A 21656-nucleotide genomic window follows, 5' to 3' on the forward strand; every position below is an offset into this window, starting at 1 on the left:
GGTTAGAGACGCAAACAGCTAGGATCTCACAACTGAATCTACTGGAGACAGCTTCTCAGGAGAGTACACGGCAGGACAAAGTAGTGTTGGTGTGAGCTTCAGGGCCTCGGATGAACAATCCACTAAGATGCTGAAATCAGGGAAAAGCAGTATAGAGATGATTTCTTGAGGTATGGTTTTATTGATTGCACCAATGTAAATCAGGATGCAAACTCCATGTGCATTGTGTGCAGGGAAGTATTGGCAAATGAAAGATTAAAGCCCTAAACATTTCAACGGTATTTGAAGGCATGGCAACTTTGAGGACAAACATCTTGATTTTTTCAAAAGCTGCAGCGAGAACTGAAATCATCAGCTAAGTCCTCAGCAGAAATGTAACACTGAATGACAAAGTAATGAGGTTGTGAGGTCCAAAGCAGGCCCACCTATCACATTAAAGGTAAGCGATGAAGTCGGTCGCAATGTTCGGTCAGCCAGCGTGGGTCCCCAAGGATGGCCGGCTGGTAAAAATGGGTCCCGGGCAAAAAAGTTTTTAAAACACTACCATACACGTTGGAGACTCCAGAATATGTCAAGCATTTCGTATTGACAGCCACCTCATTCAAAAGGCCATCATTGTCAGGGATGCAGCACTGGATCGGCTGCCCCTGCTCAATCCTTTGAAAACTACAGCAGTGAATCTTTGATAACAAAGACTTCCACAGGTCAACTAAAGTCAGTGTACAGAGAAGTTCTTGTTATCATATTCATGTACTGCAGTGAGATCTGGACTGTGTACCAGTGACACACAATAGTGAAAGAGAAATTCCATCAGCAGTGCCTCCACCCCATCCTCCAGATTCAACGGGAGGATAGACAAAGACTTGTGTCCTCCCTGAAGTCAGCTCCACAGACATTCAGGCAAAACCCCTACAGAATCAACTATGATGACCAAAATTTGTCTCCTTGCCAGGTCCTGTTCTCTCAACTCCCAAAGAGCCAGCATTCCGAGGACAAAAACAACTTTTCAAAGACACTCAAATTCCCCTTCAAGCGCAATAGTATTGACATTAATGATTGGGAGGAGCTTTCTAGCAATCATTCAAAATGACCACAACATGCCCAGTGTCTTAATGAGGCAGCAGAGCAGTAAAAAAAACACAGGAAGAAAATCCTGAACTCCAGATCCCACTCATCGTGGGGCACCTTGCCCCAGGTATCTAAAGGCCTGTGGATTGCGTATCGGCCTGTTCAGACACGTGAAGAGCCATCACAGAAACACGCAATCCTGAGTAGATGTCATCCTCAAACCGAGGGTCAGCCACCACTGATGTGACAGTAGCTACACTTGGTACAACTTGTAGTAAAACCTCAGTGGATCACATGCAAATTCTTTCAACAAAGAACTAATTCACTTAGTTGCCTGGCAATCGTACATCTGGTTTACAACAATGTGGTAGGAAAATCAATTACGACTCTCACTTTCAAATGCATACAATCGATGCAACATTGGACCAGTTCCAATGGAGTAACTCACCATAATCTTCGTAGGTTTCCTGCACTTCTCCATGTCCATAGTCAAAATATTCAGCATCACTGCAAGAAGAAACATTTTTTAAATGGTCACAAGGCGATGTATTTAAATCTTTGCTGAGTACACATTTTTAATAAAAAGCAACTCGAGTATCTTGGTTCCACATTTAAGTGGGTAATATGCCATTACAAAATCCATATTATGTTTAAATAGCTTCACCTCCCCCAAAGACTGCAGTATCAGAATTCAGTAAATAATGCAGACCACAAAAATGCAGATCTAATCCTAATCATAACCTAAATGGCAGTGTGATGCATTTGTCAACTATGTTCAACAAAGGCAATGCGTACCTACGTCTCTGATTTTATGCAATCAGCACCGTGGACCCATGGTGATTTGGGTTACAGTTCAGAGAGGCGCAATACTTTCAATCCAGAACCAAGGTCCTGACTTAGAACCATGTAGCAACAGATTGCAGGAGAACGATAGCATTTGAATGGACAGACTTGAGGTACGAATTTGATTGATGAGATATTTGCCTACTCATAGGATGGCCTGCATCACTGCAACACAAACATTGTCCAGTGAAATCAAGTGAATTCCACACTTGCTTGTGGTAATTAGTTTACATTACAGACTGAAATGTTCCTGCTGCGAAGTGATATAAATTACAATGAAAGGCCCCACTTTACAATTTGCAACCTACAAGACTGAAAATGAAAAAAAAATGAAAATCGCTTATTGTCACGAGTAGGCTTCAATGAAGTTACTGTGAAAAGCCCCTCGTCGCCACATTCCGGCGCCTGTTCGGGGAGGCTGGTACGGGAATCGAATCGTGCTGCTGGCCTGCTTTAAAAGCCAGCGATTTAGCTCAGTGAGCTAAACTCAGTGAAGTACCAACTCACCATAATTCCTATTTAATTAGTGCAAGTGTAGTCATAAGCTGAATCACAAATTTATATAAAACACACTTCTACTGAAGGTCATTACCTCTGCATAAATCCCCAACTCTACTTACCCTTGGGATTGGTCATAATAATTTTCATAACTGTCATAATTTTGCTCTGCGTATCCATCATCATAACCCTGCAATGTTTAAATACAAATTCTCAGTTACTCCCACCGGCATATCATATTCACAACATTCATCATTACCGATTTAACAAGAGTAATTTCTTTAAGAGCAGAGTTTTACTCCTCTTCCAGAATGAAAAATAACTTGCGTCAGAAAAGTTCTATAATTAAATATCTGCAATGCAATTGTGTAGAGCTACTCAATACTACACGAGATGAGACTCCAGGGCAGCACTGTAGCATTGTGGATAGCACAATCGCTTCACAGTTCCAAGGTCCCAGGTTCGATTCCGGCTTGGGTCACTGTCTGTGCGGAGTCTGCACATCCTCCCCGTGTGTGCGTGGGTTTCCTCTGGGTGCTCCGGTTTCCTCCCACAGGCCAAAGATGTGCAGGTTAGGTGGATTGGCCATGATAAATTGCCCTTAGTGTTGGGTGGGGTTACTGGGTTATGGGGATGGGGTGGAGGTGTTAACCTTGGATAGGGTGCTCTTTCCAGGAGCCAGTGCAGACTTGATGGGCCGAATGGCCTCCTTCTGCACTGTAAATTCTATGCTCTAAAACTATTTCAAAACTACATAGCACCCAAAGCTGAATTAACTATAAATATTCATCTCAAATATATTCACCTCAGGACCAGCAACAACTGAAGCAGCTATCTGCATGCAAACCAAGAAATTCTGCACCGGCCAGTTATCAGAATGTTATTTAAACCAAGGAATATGACGTTGCTTTCCAATGTCAAATATTGTTTTAAAACACTGACTCTAGATTGGACTTGAAATGTTGACTCTTGTTTCCAGCTTCACAGATGCTGCCAGCCTGCAGTTTTTCCAACACCGTCAGGGGCAGCAGAGTAGCATGGTGGTTAGCATAAATGCTTCACAGCTCCAGGGTCCCAGGTTCGATTCCCAGCTGGGTCACTGTCTGTGTGGAGTCTGCACGTCCTCCCCGTGTGCGTGGGTTTCCTTCGGGTGCTCCAGTTTCCTCCCACAGTCCAAAGATGTGCGGGTTAGGTGGATTGGCCATGCTAAATTGCCCGTAGTGTCCTAATAAAAGTAAGGTTAAGGGGGGGGGTTGTTGGGCTACGGGTATAGGGTGGATACGTGGGTTTGAGTAGGGTGATCATGGCTCGGCACAACATTGAGGGCCGAAGGGCCTGTTCTGTGCTGTACTGTTCTATGTTCTATGCCAGTTTTTATCTCCAATTTACCCGCCGGAATATCTGGAAGGGCTACACACAAGTGCCAAATGCCCCCACTACTTACACTAGACAAGAAATGCGCCCTCGCCACACACAATAAAACTCATATCTTTATGCACTTACATATTCATCATAGCTCTCTTGAGCAGGTGGAGGATGCAGCGCCTGTCTGTATGCTGCAGGTGCACCCCGAGCCCGAGGTGCTGGGGCACCCCTTTGCGCCGGTGTGGAACCACGTCCACTTGCCACTTCCCTGCGCCCTCCAGGTGCTCCTCTTACAGCTGCTCCACGTGTCATTGCACCACGTGGTCCATACGGAGTCGAAGGTGGCGGCGCCGCCGCCGCACCACGGCCCCTAGAAACGAAGATATTACACTTGCCAGTTGGTTTCTCAATGTGCAAAGTAAATCTTATTTTACCACAAATGCAAATAAACACAGCAGATAATTCAAAGCTTTCATCAGCAGAATCCAAGAGATCAACACTTACATAAAAACTCATTGAAACCAGACGGAAATGCGAGGATGAACTGGGAACAGAGGTAGGGTGAGGACTCTGGAGCAAAGCACTGAGCAGAGCAAACTCAACCTCCTCCTGCGCAAGGCTAAGCCTAATGCAGCTCAAAGTGGTGCACAGAGCACATCTGACCAGAACCCGAATGAGCAGGTTCTTCCCGGAGTCGGAGGACAAATGTGAGCGGTGCCAGAGGGCCCCGGCTAATCACACCCACATTTTGGGCTTGCCTCAAGCTTTCTGGGTCTGGATAGCCTTCTCCGAAGCAATGTCCAAGGTGGTGGGGGTGAGGGTGAAGCCATGCCCCATAGTGGCAATCTTTGGGGTATCGGAGCAGCCACATGCGGAAGATGGCCAACGCCCTTGCTTTCGCTTCCCTAATCGCACGCCGGAGAATCCTGCTCGGTTGGCGATCAGCAGCACCACCCAAAGCTGCAGACTGGCTCGCTGACCTCTCGGAATTTCTCCACCTGGAGATTAGAACGCCATCCAAGAGAAAGTCTTCCTGGGTACTTGGGGGCAGTTCACTGGCCTGTTCCAAAACCTGTTCAAGGCAAGCTGCGGGGTGTAAGCCAGGGGAAAAAAGGAGATACATGAGGAATCAAAGGAGCGGGGGGGGACTGGGGACCACAAGAGAAGAGGAAGGGTGCTGAAGCCAATGAGGGGAGGAGGGGGTATCATAGACCGATCCAGAGGGCAATAAAATGTACATAGAGTTAGTTAAATGAAGGAGAAAACAAACATCTAAAATAAAATAAATTAGCGCGGGCAAGAAAAATGTAATGTAGATACACAGCAACTGTTATAAATATGAGAAAAGCCAATAAGATGATTTTCAAAAAAACAAATCTCATTGGGATGTTTTTGTTTACAAGTGAAAGATATCTACTTTACCAGGCACAGGTTAACATGTGGTCCTGTCAATGCACCTGCTGTCCCACACAAATAATTTCCCTACAAACTTATGATAAGTGATATATTGAGTGTTCCAATTGGGGGGAAAAAAATGATCAGTGACATCACAAGAATGCTGTGACTGGACTGCCTAATAGGGAATCGGAGAAAAATTAGAAAATATATTTTAAATTAGTTTTTTTTTTAATGTTTCCAATTCAGGGGCAATTCTGCGTGGCCAATCATGGGCAGCACGGTCACACAAGTGAATAGCACTGTGGCTTCACAGCGCCAGGGACCCAGGTTCAATTCCCCGCCGGGTCACTGTCTGTGCGGAGTCTGCATGTTCTCCCAGTGTCTGCGTGGGTTTGCACGTTCTCCCCGTGTCTGTGTGGGTTTCCTCCGGATGCTCCAGTTTCCTCCCACAGTCCAAAGACGTGCAGGTTAGGTGGATTGGCCATGCTAAATTGCCCTTAGTCTCCAAAAAAGGTTAGATGGGGTTATTGGGTTACGGGGATAGGGTGGAAGTGAGGGCTTAAGTGGGTCGATGCATACTCGATGGGCCGAATGGCCTCCTTCTGCATTGTATGTTCTATGTTCTCAATCCACATATCCTGCACATCTTTGGGTGAGATCCACGCACATACAAGAAAAATGTGCAAACTCTTCACAGACAGTGACCTGGGGCCAGGAACGAACCCAGATGGCATCAGTTCGAACCACTGCGCCACCGTGCTGCTCATAAATTACTGTTTGTAGGTTCCTTTCAGATTGAGATATCAAGTAGTGATATTAAAAAAAATAAGGATGGAGGGCCGAGTGATATGTTGTTCCTGCATGATTTAGGAGCTGGTGGACCCCACAGTGGTTCCCAGTGTACAGATCTGTAGTAAGAGTTGGTTGCTTGAGGAACTCCGGCTCAGTTGATGAGCTGGATTTTGAGCTTTGGACATCGCGACACTTCAGGGAGGGGTGTTCAGTTATATAGAAAATTAGTAAATCAAAGTTAAAGGAGAAGGAGACAGTGCAGATTAATGACGAGGACTTTAAATGAGAGCTCAGGAGAGGTTTGTAAAGTTTCCAGAACACAGAATAGAACAGAGCGTATAGAAGGTGGCAGGAATCCAATTACTGGATGCAGGCAGACCAAAAAAGGTGACAAGTATGAGAAGGGAGGTGGTTAATGCTGGACTGAGGGCGTTTTACCTAAATGCGCGCAGTATATGGAAAAAGGAAGTTGCATACACTGAAATTGGCCGGTACGATGTGGGAATAACAGATGTGCCTGCAAGGGGATCAGAGCTGGGATCTAAATATCCAAGGATATGCATCCTATCAAAAGGACAGGCAGATGGATAGGGTTGCAAGGCGTAGAATCTGTGTGGGTAGAGTTGAGGAATTGCAAAGAAAAAAAAGACCTTGATGTGTCAGGACATGGGGCAGATGTTTTTTCTTGGAGAAGCTTGTGGTCGAGCCCAAGGCAATACTGGATTTGGTGATGTGTAATGAGGCAGACTTGATTCTGGACCTTCAGGTGAAGGGGCTAGTGACCACAATATGATAGAATTTACCTTGCAGTTTGAGGGGGAGAAGTTGGAATCAGATGTAACGGTGTTACAATTGAACAAAGGTAACTACAAAGACATGAGGGAGGAGCTGGCCAGAGTTGACTGGAACAGGGGCCCAGCAGGAAAGACAGTTAAACAGAAATGGCAGGAGTTTTTGGTGTGGCGATGCTGGCGCTGGACTGGGGCAAATACAGCAAGAAGTTGTACAACACCAGTTTAAAGTCCAACAGGTTTGTTTCAAATCACTAGCTTTCGGAGCACTACTCCTTCCTCAGGTGAATGAAGAGGCATGTTCCAGAAACACACGAGTATGGCCTCAACCAGGACCTTGGATTCAAGTCCAAAGATGCGCGGGTTAGGTGGACTGGCCATGATAAATTGCTCTTAGTGACCAAAAAGGTTAGGAGGGGTTATTGGGTTACGGGGATAGGGTGGAATGGAGGGCCTAAGTGGGTCGGTGCAGACTTGATGGGCCGAATGGCCTCTTTCTGCACTATGTTCTATGTTGCATTACATTCACCCCCTACCATCTGGCCTGGGCTTGCAAAATCCTACTAACTGTCCTGGCTTGAGACAATTCACACCTCTTTAACCTGGTATATACCCAGAGATATACCCTTATCTCTGGATCTGTAAAGACTTAATTACCTGCAAATGCTCACATTCAAAGCATTGTCTTGCATCTTTGACTTTGTCTATATATGCATGTTTCTAGAACAAGAGTCATTAGGGACATTTAAGTGACTCTTGGACAGGCACATGGACAGCAGTAAATTGAAGGGATGTAGGTTAGGTTGACCTTAGATTAGGATAAAAGGTCAGCACAACATCGTGGGCCGAATAGCCTGTACTGTGCTGTTCTAGGTTATATAATACCTCTTCATTCACGCGAGGAAAGAGCAGTGCTCCGAAAGCTAGTGATCTGAAACAAACCTGTTGGACTTTAACCTGGTGTTCTAAGACTTCTTGGAGTTTTTGGGGTTACTCAGGAGACACAACAGAAATTCACCCCAAGGAGAAGGAAATATGCTAAGGGGAGGACGAGGCATCCATGGCTGACAAGCGAAGTCAAAGAGAATATAAAAGCAATGGGAAAAATGTACAATGTGGTGAGGATTAGTGGGAAGCCAGAGAATTGGGAAGCCTATAAAAGCAAGCAGAGGACAACTAAAAAAGCAATAAGGGAGAAGCTGAAATAGGAGTGTAAGCTAGCTAGTAATATGATAGGAAGAGTTTTGAGATGTATAAAAGGGAAGAGAGGCAAGAATAGACACTGGACCACTGGAAAATAAGGCTGTAAAAGTAGTAATAGGGAAGAAAGAAATGACAGAGGACCTGAATAGGCACTTTGCATCAGTCTTCATAGTGGAAGACATCAGGGGCATAACAGAACTTCAAGAGAACCAGGGGGGCAGAGGTGAACATGGCGGTCATCACTAAGGATGAAACTGAAAGGTCCAAAGGTGGGTAAATCACCTGGACCAGATGGACTACACCCCAGGGTTCTAAAGGAGATAACTGAGGAGCAGGTAGTGTGTGGAAATGGCAGATGGGCAGGGTTTGGCCCCATCAGCTCAGTGGTCGACGGCCCAGTTGGTGGACTTCCTAAACGAGAAGTTCACCCAACAACGCAAGGAGTGTGCGGAGGACCTGGCCCAGGCGGTCGACTCAATCAAGGCGGTGGTTAACCGCGTGGAGGCGAGACTGTTTTTCGGTTCTGTTTGGGGTTAGGTTAGTATATAGTACTTTGTTAAAGGAGATGGGGAGGACCTTTGTGCTCGGACCTTGGGAGGGATTGTTTGTTGGTTTTTGCTTCTTGCCTTCGTTTTGATTGCTTGCACTAAGAACTGGGGGGGTCCACCCTAACATGTTGGGCGTCAAGGGCGGAGGCTGCCAGGCTAGCTGGGATGGATAGCTCATGGAAGTGGGGGGGGTGAGCTGAAGACGGATGTAGGGGATGGGGAAAAACTAGACTGCAGACAGGGAGGGGACTTTCAAGGTGGTGGAGGGGGGGGGTCGATGGCGGCCGTTACCTGAGAGCAGGCCAGGAGAGGTGCGGTACAAAGACTGGCCTAGGAGAGGTCATGGTTGATCGGCAGGGGATGGGGGCCTAGGCTGGTCGTGTGGAATGTTCATGGACTGAATGAGCCAGTCAAAAGGGCCCATGTGTTCGCACACTAGAGGCAACAGAAGGCAGACGCGTCCAAGTTGTCTGAAGGTGGGGGAACCAGATTAGGTTGAAGAAGGGATGGGTCGGGCAGGTGTTCCATTCGGGATTTGACTTTAAAACAAAGGTGTACAGGGTGTAGCAATCCTGGTCAATAAACAGGTGGCATTCAAGGTGGGGAAGATGGAGGCTGGAAGTGGGGGGTGAGCTGAAGACGGATGTAGGGGATGGGGAAAAACTAAACTGCAGACAGGGAGGGGACTTTCAAGGTGGTGGAGGGGGGGGTCGATGGCGGCCGTTACCTGAGAGCAGGCCAGGAGAGGTGCGGTAGATTCATTATGGTTAGTGGGAAGTTGGGGGGGGGGTTGGGGGGGGGGGGGGGGGGAATCCGTGGAGGTTCGGGAGGCCGAGTAAGGAGTTTTCATTCTACTCCCATGTGCATAAGGTGCATTCCCGCATAGACTTTGTTGTGCTGGACAAACACTGCTGGCTGAGGAGGGTTAAGGGGGTGGAAAGAGAAAAGAAGAGATAAGGGGGGGGGGATCTGGCGGGGGTGAATGATGTGTTTCGGGAATTCTACAGTAGATTATGTAAATCGGAACCCCCAGCTGGGGAAGGGGTGTGGGGGGGGGGGGGGGGGGGTGGTATTCCCAAGGATAGGTGAGGGATGGGTGGAAGGCTTGGGAGCCCCAATTGGGCTTGGGGAGGTTATAGACGGGTTGGGGGGGAGGCAATCTATCGGGACCTGATAGATATCTGGTTGTGTTCTATAAAGAAATTTCCAGGTTGCTGGGCTGCTCCTGGTGAAGGCTTTCAATGAGTCTAAGGAGTTGGGAGTGCTTCCCCCAATGTTAACGAAGGCATCGGTTTCCCTTATTTTGAAGCGGGATAACGATTCCGGAGAGTTGTGGGTCGTATAGGCCGATCTCCCTTTTAAACGTGGATGCAAAATTGCTGGCAAAGACCTTGGCCACGCGCATAGAGGATTGTGTCCCAGAGGTATTAGGGGAGGACCTGACGGGATTTGTGAAGGGACGTCAAATATTAGATGGCTCCTAAACGTGATATGATGCCAGTGGAGGGGCATGAGGTCACGGTGGTGGTGGCCATAGATGCAGAAAAAGCCTTTGATCGGGTAAAATGGAAATACCTGTGGGATGTCTTGGGAAGGTTTGGGTTCGGGCAGGGATTCATGGACCGGGTCCGACTGCTTTATCAGGCACTGGTGGCGAATGTAAGGACCAACCAGTTTCGGTCAGAGTAGTTTAGTCTGTGTAGGGGTCAAGGCAGGGGTACCCACTCTCCCCGCTACTGTTTGCCTTGGTCATAGAGCCTTTGGCAATGGTGCTTAGGTCATCGAACATTTGGCGAGGGATAGTGAGATGGGAGGTAGAGCATAGGGCCTCGCTCTATACGGACGATTTGCTTCTTTACATAACAGACATGTTGGGGGGGGGGGGGGGGGATTGCAGAAATTATAGGGATATTGGCGGAATTTGATCGGTTCTCAGGTTACAAATTAAACATGAGCAAGAGCGAGGTCTTCGCGATCCAGACAAGGGGGCAGGAGAGGAGACTGAGGGAGATGCCGTTTAATCGGTGGGAAGGAGTTTTACGTACCTTGGGATTCAGGTGGCAAGGGACTGGGGTCAACTCAGTAAGTTAAATTTTGGCAGGGCTATCGAGCAAATGAAAGGGGACATCCGCAGGTGGGACGTGCTCCCGCTGTCATTGGCGGGGAGGGTACAGACTGTGAACGTGACAGTCCTCCCGATATTGCTGTTCGTGTTTCAGTGTCTCCCAGACTTCATCCACAAGGCATTTTTCAGAAGATGAACGTGGCGATCTTGAGTTTTATATGGGCTGGGAAGGCCCCAAGGGTGAAGAAGGTCCTTCTGGAACAGGGGCGCAGGGCTTGACCCTTCCGAACGTTATTAATTATTATTGGGCGCCTATTATATCGATAGTTAGAAAGTGGGTAGTGGAGGAGGGGTCGGCGTGGGAGCAAATGGAGGCGGCATCTTGGAAGGGCACGAGTCTGGAGGCTCTGTTAATGGCACCTCTGCCGTTCTCGCTGGCTCGGTATTCCACAAGCAAGCCCAGTGGTAGTGGCAGCCCTGAGAGTGTGGGAGCAATGGAGGTAGCACATGAGGCTGGAGTGGAGGGGGCATTGGTGTAGTCACCGTTCTGTGATAACCACCGGTTTGCTTCGGGGAGGCTTTAGGAGGTGGCAGCGGGCAGAGAACAAGAGATTTGGGGATCTCTTCATTGAGGAGGGTTTCCAGAACCTGGAGGAGTTTGAGCTGCCAGGTGGGAACGGATTTCGATATCTGCAGGTACGGGACTTTGTCCGGAGGCAGGTTCCAGGCTTTCCTACAGGATAAGCTGATGTCAAAAACAGGGGTTGGGGAGGGTCTCAGAAATATATAAGGAATTGATGGCGTGGGAAGGGGTCCCAATCAGGGAGATGAAGAGGAAGAGGGAGGCCGAGTTGGTTGGGGGGGGGGGGGGGGGGGGGGGCAATTCATCCTCGTTGTGGGCTAAGCTTAGCCTGATCCAGTTCAAGGTGGTCCACAGGGCTCATATGACCGTGGCCCGGCTGAGCAGGTGTTGCGAGGAGGTGGAGGACAGATGGGGGAAGCCCGGCGAATCATATACATGTGTTTTGGCCGTGTCCGAAGCTGAGGGAATTTTGACAGGGATTCTCAGATGTCATGTCAGAGGTCCTGGAAGGGAGGGTTACTCTGAGTCCAGAGATGGCAATATTTGGAGTGTCGGAAGATCTGGGAGTCAGGGATGGGGGCCGATATTTTTGCCTTTGCCTCCCTGGTGGCGCGGAAGCGAATTTTGCTGCGATGGAGGGACTCGGGAGATAGGTAGGGTCTGGATTAATATGGGGATGAGTGGTTATGGGGAGAAGGCAGGAGAATGGCAGAGCCCTCGATTGGCTGAGTGCCCTAATTCTGTTCTTATGGTCTTAATATTGTGGTAAATTAGTGACACTTGTGCTGTTTATATTAGACTTGTAGAGCGGGTTAAGTTTCTAACTGCTCAGAAACACTCAATGAGCAAAAGTTAAATCTTTTTAGTTCGTGGTAGCATGGGGACCCAGATGAAAGGCTAGACAAGTAAACTGACTCACACTCATGGGGATAAGAAAAAGAGTGGCAGACAAAATACAATGCCTGGAAGCATTCATGAAACTTATATCACCAACAGTGGGAAATATTCCTGAAGATAGTCAAGTGTCTGGATACAAAATAAGATTCAGTGATGCAGTACAACATTGCACTGATAGAAACACAAATTCCACTGAAGATCCTTGAGTGAACTTTCAATTACCCTTAGCAAGAGTGAACACACAAATACGCAGTTCAATATCCCTGGAAATTGGAATTGAAAATACTGTACAGGGATATGGTCCCTGGCCCCCACATTTCTAACTCTGGTGGAATTTTAAATCTTGTGGAAGAATAAAAATGTAGATTGAACAGCCTTTCAGAAGGTTTCTGAGGGTACAAAATGAAGAAATTTCCAGAATTTGAGAATATAGTGACTAAATTGTTTAGTGTGGCACATAGCAAAACAAGCCAGTATGATCCGATGCTTGATTCCATCTTTGTGTTAAGTTAACCGATTTCAAGCGAGCCAGCTACTCAAATTTACGTGGTTAGCAATGCTGCCGTACAGCGCCAGGGACTCCGTTTTCCTTCCACAGTACTCAGATGTGATTAGGTGGACTGGCCATGATAAATTGCCACTTAATGTCCAGGAATGTGCAGGTTAGGTGGGGCTATGGGGTTACAGAGATAGGCCAGGAGAGTGGGTCTAGGTAGGTTGCTTCTAAAGAGGGTCGGTGCAGACTCGATGAGCCGAATGGTCTCCTTCTGCACGGTAACAATTCTATGATTCTAATTCAGTGTGCCAACATTAAGGAATTGGTGGGTGGATTGGGGGGGGGGGGGGGGGGGGGGGGGGGAGAGAGACAGCTTTGACTCTTACACCTGATCAGTGAGCTCTACTGGGCTGAAGATCTATATTTCAGATGCGGAGCTTCTTCAACTCAACCATTATGTATCTGTTACCTTGCAAGTGGTACAGGCGGAGCTCCACGGCCACGTACACCTCTCCCACGAGAAGCTTCCTGCCCACCATTCAAGTACGCCAGCTCAGTTAACTGCTCCTGCCTTATTTCATCATTGTAGTCCTGTTAAAGTGATTACATAAATAATTATAAATACAGAAAAATAATTATGTTATGGCACCAGCCTTTCAACACCACATCTAGCATGTAGTTCTTTGTCTATCAGAGCTCTCAGTGAGCAACCAGTGCTGTATTTTCTTTTCTGTGGCTGACTGACTTCACCATTACGGTCAAGCTTACAGGTAACAACTTTAGTTTTAATGCATCTAGCTATCATCAGTTCATAGTTGTCATCTCCTGTGTCAGATATATGCAAGTACATCAAGCAATTAGGAAATTAAAAGGTATATATAACCTTTACTACAAAGGAATTGGAGTACAAAAATGAAAACACCATACTTGGAGACGGCGTGCAGTTTTGGTCTCCACACTTAGGGATATTATTGTCTTCGAGCAAGTTCAACAAAGGCTCATTAGATTAATTTCTGAGATGACAGACAAGGAGAGGTAGAGTAGACAAGGTCTATATTTAGAAGAATGAGGGGTGAGCTCATTAAAGCATAAAATTCTTCAGGGACCTGATAGTGTAGATGCTGGGAAAGTGCTTCCTTTAGCTGGGGAGTCTACAATACAAGATCAAACTCAAATACAAGGGTCAGTCATTTAGGACTAAAATGGAGAGGAAGTTCTTCAAGAGTTCTTAACCGTTGAAATTCTATGCACCAGACTGTGGTGCACAGAATGTTCAATCACGGATTATATCAAAATATATTGCTAGATTTTTTGGAATGAAGGGATTCTACTACAGTGCAGAAAGGTGTAGCGGAGGTAGATGATCATTCATTTTACTGAATAGTGGAGCAGGCTTGAAGTTACTGCTCCTATTTCTACATACTTACTGAACAATCAAAACTGTCAACAACTTTGTAAACATATGTTGCCATTTTAAAGCTTGCACCACTAAAGAGAAACCAAATTCCCATGAGTTTTCAAATGCTGGCAGCCTCAGGTCAAACAGTTCATGCACACCACTGGATTGATTGGAGAATCAATGCCGAACAAAGTACATCATGCTTAATTCTAACAATCCATAGTCAGTAAACCTTGACAACAATAACCGTGAAGCCTTGCTGTCCCCTCCAGGATTACAGTCCTCTTCAACCTACACTCCATTCCAGGGCATGAGCATTTCAGCAGTGCATCAGTGTGTTGGTCGTTCTCATTTGAGCATGCTTATTCCAATTTACTGAAAGTAGTTTCATAAACATTGAAGCACTGAATTACCCCCTTGCCATTCCAGCAACAGAAGATTTTCAGGACTAAAATTGCAGTAATGCAATAATGCTGCAATATTCACCTCGACATCGCACCTCTCTAACACAACACATGCAATGTACAGCAGAATTAATGTTTACTTAGTACAGAACAGAAAACACCATCGAAATAGGTAGCAGGAGAATAAGTCGATGTGGATTAAATGTGGAACATACAGCAGCCCAATGAAGGACTGTCTGAAGACTTAGTCTGATTAAGGAGGGTCTTCAGCAACGGAAGAAGCAATTAAGGCAACAGCAAGCTACAGTTCCAAGAACTTCTAAACGCAATACGAAAGAACCAAGACAACAAGATTACACAATTTTGATGGGGACTTGAGCAGATGACACGTGATTATTAAATCCAGCAGTCTTGTGTGCACCATTTTTGCTTTCTCACTGTGTTACACAGCTATCCCATTTGTCATCCGATACAGTTTTTAAAATCTCTCCCTCGAATATGATAACCCAATAGATAATGGACTTTTCTATAATTAGCATTAAATTGAACATGGTCTTCCAATGTTCGGGAATTTCATGGATGTTTATTACAGCAATCACTTCAGAACACAGAAGACAGCTCGCAGTCTCAGAATAATATTTACTCAAGCTGAAACATTCATACATTCCGCTACCGAGACTTGCTCAATCCAATGGCATTAACTCCTCACTTCTTTCGTCATTGAGTGTGTTTGAGGTTTTAACATGGGGGACGGATGGACAGGGAATTGATATATGCCTAACACAGCCACAACATCTATTTGCCCAATTCCCAGGAAGCAAGCTCAGTCTCACATATTTGAGGCTGCAGTGGGGAAAGCAGTCAAAGAAAACACACAACAGCACCATCCTCCTTGTTATAAAGGACTTATTTGTCAGATAAACAATGTATTTGTAAAAATAACACTTAATCGTGAAGATTTTTAATTAAACTTCCAATTAACTACCCATTTATACAACCTTGATTTAAATATTTTGCCCAGTTTGAGTCCAACGGATGGAATGAAATGCCCCTTCCTGCTGCAATAGGACTTGATAGGGTCCCCACCACGTAGAGATATGGCTCATACATGTGGAAAGTTGCAATGGCCTTCTTCTCAGGTTGAAGTGTACAGTAAAGGCAGAACTTTGCTCTAGTCTTAAGCCTGCAGTCCTAGAGCTAGGAAACTACATGTGATAGAAAACTGAAGTGTTCCATTCAAAAGGATCATATCACCGTTATAAATAGAAACATAATTGAAAACACAAAATCAGTGAAAATGCTAGTATGTAAAACTAGTCTTCAAATGTAGCAGAGATTTCTCCACAGGAGCATTCTAACCAATGCAATTATGACAAAACCTAAATTGCTATGAAGCAGATTTAAGCTGACCTTCAATCAAAGGTCTTGCTTCCATGCATACTAATCCCAGTGGAGTAAAAGGCATATTTGCAAAATTTAATTACTGTTGTGTAAGGATCGAGCTAATGAGAATTTGTAATGAAGTGCGAGAAGTATTAAACGCATATTTAACACTGTAATTGAGTAAGGAAGTAAATCCATCCCACTGGCTCCCTGTCACAGACTTGATTCGTCATCACAATGTTCCAGCTATGGGCTTTTCTGCATTTATCCTACTTGGACAAATCTGCATCTGCTTTTCAGTGAGTTCAAGCTAAAACGTTAAAGTCAAATTGGCCTGTACTCACTCCATATTTTGACCATTGAATACAAGCAGTCAAGACTACGATATGAAAGGCACAACCACCCCGTTCATTGATTCCCTCCATTTTGGGATTGGTGCAATGGGGAAAAGGAGTGAAGTTGACATTTGGAAACAAGCTGGAGCCTGAATCTGACGACCAAGATTAAATAATGAGACTCACAGGAATAAGGAATTTTTTAAGCTCCTCCATGGCATGGTACATTCGTGAATAGGCCTCAGTTGGGGGAGCGAAGACTTCAACAAGAACATGCAGGTCATTGTTCAGATGGGCATATTTAGCTTCTCCTCCTTTACGAAGTTCATCTTCCTGATCAGATGGAAAGGAAAAAACATTTGTATTTAACAACAGATACTGAACATCATGCATAGCTGAGCACTGGCATTGATCAGATGCCAAATTGCTATGATTTGTTGATGATCTTGACAACCGTATCTTAAACCATTTCAATGATCCAAGGATTTTCTTACTGTAAAAGGTGGGTTCTTCTGCCAGAGTACACAGGCCTACTGACAGCAACCAACCTTGGTATCACATACAAGTGATTACTGCTCTTCAATATGCAATTCACTCTGAGGGAAAGGTGATCAACTTAAATCCTCATCGGCACTGGGGGCATACACAATAATCAGTAATCAGAGCCCAGACTAATCTTCCCCTCTCCTTTTCACATTTATGAAAGCAAACTATTATGTCCCTGTCAGTAAGTCAGAGATCATAAATCACTAAGTGGAGATCAAACTTAACACCATCTGTTCTCCCTCTGCGAATAATCGTGAATCATACGCAGAGACATAAATTACACTATTCTACAATATTTTAACACCAACTCACTCAGTTCACACCACCTGAACGCAAAATGTTTTGACAAGTTGATGCAAAACTGAATCAAGCATTCTACAGGAACAGTTGTACTCGGACATGAATTTCAGAAGTTTGAATAAAGTGGCCACACTGATCATGTTCCAAAGGATTCAACTGGGGCACAACCTTTCTAACCCATCTACAATCCCAATGAGATTGTATATTGATTATCAAATCATTCCTTTCCAACACTGTTTTCGTACCTTAGACTTATCTCTCATCGAGCCTTTCCCAAGGATGGACATTTTTGTGCCAGTATCTTCCTGTAGCCTCTTTAATGAATTTCCTCTAGGTCCAAGCAGTTTCCCTACAAAGTTGAACTGTAAAAGCATTGCAAATTAATGCAGAACTTCATTACAACATAGATCACATTTCAAAAAAGTATTGGTTATAAAGCATTTTGGGACATCTTAGGGCCATGGAAGGAGCTAAAATTAATGAGACTGTTTTTTAATTAAACCATTCAACTTAGAAGATAATTACTCACAAGAAATTCACATCACAAACCAATGAAAAGCATAATGTTTTCTCTTCATTGCTTCCCCCCCCACCCTCATTTTGAAATATTTAGCATAGAGTGGGGAAAGAGGAAAAGATTCACCAAGCTTCATTCCAGGTGCAGCAAGTTCCTCAAAGTCAATTAAGTCTTAAATGAGACACGGCCACAGGTATGTTGTGCAATGTCTTCACAATTGAAACAGGCTAACTTTAGGCCAAGTTTGGGATTAATTTATACTCATTTCTCCCTCCGAAACACTGCCAAAGATCAAGCACGTATGCCATGCAAGTACACCATGGCATTTAAGTGGACACAGGGTTAAGTTGTGGAAATAATGGATCCCCATAATAAATTATTCCAATTTTGGAATAATGCCATGAAATTAGATATGCTATGCTACCACCATTGCTGCATTTTACAGGTAGTCAGGATTAAGTCAGAGCTCCCCAAATCCCCTGGGTCTTAATGTCTATCACCCATTTAAAAATAATTGGTATCTTAACAGTTACTGGAGGTTGTTGGACACAAGTTAAATTTAAGCAGGCGCCAAAGGGGAGTTTGGAAATGTCACACCCTTTCCAGAGAATGGCACATAGCTCACCCTCTTGTGCTCTACATGTTCTCGCTGTGATGTCAGCAGACAGTGTACTGAGGCATGAGAGCCCCCCCCCCCAAAAGCCACAACAACACAAGAACGCTGTTTAGTAGCACTATCAGCAGAACCAAAACAATGCTGAGCAATCATACTGCACAACACACCATAAATGAATGGACAATCGCACAAATCTCACCCCCACCGGCAAATCCTTGCTCCCAAAGCATCAGAACTGCAAAGCACTGCTCCAACTACAAACTAAGATACATGCAGTGCATCAGAGATCTTACCTTGGGGAACTGCGCGATCGGAATCAGACATCGCTCAGAAAGCTTGATGTTCTTCTGTGTCAGGACATCAAGAAATCTCTTTTCCTCCTCTTTCTTCTCTCCCTTCTGAACCTTTTCCATTTCTGGGAATAAAAAAGGCAAAATAATTCAAAACTCCTCTGGAGACCAAATATATTATAGAGAGAGAGCACTTGTATTAATACACACCATGTTAGGAGAAATATTCTTACCCGATGACAAGTTATTAATTGAAAAGTAAACATGGATGATCAGGGGAACTGCTACAGAAATTCCAATTTATAACGAACTTCACTTTTTTCTTGGCTGCACTCTACCAATTTACAGAGAGGAGTCTCAGTGCCTATGATAGGAAGGGTGCAGGTTGGAGAACAAAAAATGTTTTATAGTGCTGACAGACCCGATTCTGGCAGCATCCTGGGGCGCTGGAATCAAACAAGGAGTGCTGAAGAGAATAGAAACTAACTGCCATAGTTCAATTTTGCCCCAATCCCCATAACCAGCTCACAGAATATCACATGCCATGGCTGTGCAATCTCCTGCAACACACTCCTGTGGGTGATCTATAAGCGCAGATGTGGAAACATAGAAGATTGGAGCAGGAGGAGGCCTTTTGGCCCTTCGAGCCTGCATCAGAGATTTATCACGATCATGGCTGATCATTCAACTCAATAGCCTAATCTTGCTTTCTCCCCATAGCCTTTGATCCCATTTTCCCCAAGTGCTATAACGTATCCAATATATTTGAACTTAAAAATATAAATAGCTATATGGAAGTTGCATATTTATGCAATTTCCAAGTCATATTAAAGAATCCCAACTCCCTCAAAAACATGGGTTGAGATAGCTTCATAGAATGTGGAAAATGCCACAACCACCGGCAGCAGTGGTTAGCACTGTTGCTTCACAGCAGCAGGGACCCAAGTTCGATTCCCAGCTTGGATCACTGTCTGTGTGGAGTCTACACGTTCACCCCCACAAGTGCTGAAAGACGAGCTTGTTAGGTGAATTGGAAATGCTGAATTCTCCTTCAGTGTACCCAAACTGGTGCCGTAGTGTGGCAACTAGGGATTTTCACAGTAACTTAATTGCAGTGTTAATGTAAGCCTACTTGTGAGACTAATTATTATTGATGTCCAGAGCTTCTTTTTGAACACCTGAGGCTTGTGTTCACTGAAGTTTACAAGAGTAGGAGGCAACTTGATTGAAACATACAAGATCCTGAGTGGCATTGACAGGGTGAACATGTAGAGGATGTTTCCTTTTGTGGGAAAATCTAGAACTGGGGCCACTGTTTAAAAATAACTAATTTTCGACGGAGATGAGGAGTATTTTTTCTCTCAGAGGTGGAGTCTTTAGAATTCAACGTTAAACATGAGTGGAAGCAGAGCTAAACGGATTCTTGATTAACAAGAGGGCGAAAGGTTATCTGGACCCTATTTGCCAATGACTTTTCATAACCCATTTTAGCCCTCCTGACTCCTTGCTTAAGTTCCTTCCTACTTTCCTTATATTCCACAGGCTTTGCCTTCTAGCCCTGACAAATGCCTCCTTTTTCTTCCTGATGAGGCCTACAATATCTCTCGTTATCGAAGGTTCCCAAAATTTGTCATATTTATCCTCTTCCTCACAGGAACGTGCCTGTCCTGAATTCCTTTCAACTGACATTTGAAAGCCTCCCACATGTCAGATGTTCATTTACTCTCAAACATCCACCCCCAATCTAGGTTCTTCAGTCCCCACCTAATATTGTTATAATTAGCCTTCCCCCAATTCAGTACATTCACCCTGGACCACTCTTATCCTTGTCCACCAGCACTTTAAAACTTACTGGATTGTGGTCACTGTTCTTGAAATGTTCCCCTACTGAAACTTCGACCACCTGGCCGGGCTCATTCGCCAAAACCAGGTACAGTACAGCCTAACCAATTGAGTTCTCCCTCAATTTTTTCACCTTCTGACCTATTCTCTGGTACCCACCGGAGAAAAATAGAGAATCTAACCATCTCACTGACATTCAATGGCATTGCCATTGATGAATCCCCTATATTAACATCCTGGAGGTTACCATTGACCAGACTGAACTGGACCAGCCATATAAATACTATGGTTACAAGAGCGTGTCAGAAGGAATTCTGCAGAGAGTAACCTACTGACGTCTCAAAGCCTGCTATCAGTAATAGAATATTCCCCACTTTCCTGGAAGAGTGCATCATGAAATATTTACACGGCTTCACTAATAAAACCATAGAATAGCTATAGAACAGTAGGCTGATGTTCAGCCCTTTGCGTTCATGCCAGCTCCCACTCCCACACATTTTCATCCAGCCCCGCAATGTTCTCTCCAGGCAATTATTCAATTCCCCTTTGAAATGCACAATTGAATCTGCCTCCATTAGGCAGTGCATTCCAGATCCTAATTACTTGCTGCATAAAAAGATTTATTGTGTCGTCATTGCTTCTTTGGCCAATCACCTTTGATTGGTATCTTCTGGTTCTCAACGCTTCTGCCAATTGGAACAGCTTCTCGCTGAACTCTCTTCTCCAAATATCTTGTCCCAGTTTGATCAATCTATCCACCAATCACCCATCAATCTTTTCTGTATACTCTGCAATGCCTTCACATCCTTCCACAGTTGGACATAATACTCCAGTTGAACCACTGTGCCAAAGGTCCAGCATAACTTCCTTATTTTCGTACTGTGTTTATAAAGCCCAGGATCCAGTATGCTGTATTCTTAACTCTCCCGTACCGCACAGAATGGCATCTTCATGTATCGCCTTGATCTTGTATCGCCTTGTGACATTATTCCGGTCAAGGCACTTATAACATGTGGTTTTGTCAATTAAACCACTTTAGATGGAGACGACAGGCATAACATTTAAATAAGCAGTAAACTCTGGGGCTGTTTAGCACAGGGCTAAATCGCTGGCTTTGAATGCAGACCAAGCAGGCCAGCAGCAAGGTTCGATTCCCGTAACAGCCTTCCCGAACAGGCGCCGGAATGTGGCGACTAGGGGCTTTTCACAGTAACTTCATTTGAAGCCTACCAGTGACAATAAGCGATTTTCATTTCATTTCAAGTGTAGCAACCTCTTCAATGACGCAAAATAAACCCACATTCTAGGGAGCAGCGAAAGAAACACATTGCACATGACTCAGCACAAAGCACACCACAGAAAGGTTGCCCCGTTTCTCAAGATATTTTCCACTCACTTGTGTCCTATTCAGTTAATGATAATAATAATCTTTATTATCACAAGTAGGCTCACATTAACACTGCAATGAATTTGCTGT

The 21656-nt window shown here is 44.9% G+C and overlaps 1 protein-coding gene across 1 annotated transcript in view; it reads right to left on the reverse strand.

Annotated features, from left to right (window-relative positions):
* Nucleotides 1-18484, reverse strand: part of LOC119969032 (KH domain-containing, RNA-binding, signal transduction-associated protein 1-like) — a 36528-nt gene extending 18044 nt beyond the window's left edge. Inside the window, exons 1-7 of the mRNA XM_038802173.1 lie at nt 18341-18484; nt 17160-17276; nt 16255-16401; nt 13017-13138; nt 3913-4144; nt 2532-2599; nt 1517-1575 (exon numbers count right to left, since the gene is read on the reverse strand). Of these exons, the coding sequence (XP_038658101.1) occupies nt 1517-1575; nt 2532-2599; nt 3913-4144; nt 13017-13138; nt 16255-16401; nt 17160-17276; nt 18341-18460 (865 nt within the window). The 5' untranslated portion in view covers nt 18461-18484. The remainder of the gene's footprint in view (nt 1-1516; nt 1576-2531; nt 2600-3912; nt 4145-13016; nt 13139-16254; nt 16402-17159; nt 17277-18340) is intronic.
* Nucleotides 18485-21656: the final 3172 nt, after the last annotated feature.

The sequence above is a fragment of the Scyliorhinus canicula genome, chromosome 1, assembly GCF_902713615.1.
Source record: "Scyliorhinus canicula chromosome 1, sScyCan1.1, whole genome shotgun sequence".
Lineage (NCBI taxonomy): Eukaryota > Metazoa > Chordata > Chondrichthyes > Carcharhiniformes > Scyliorhinidae > Scyliorhinus > Scyliorhinus canicula.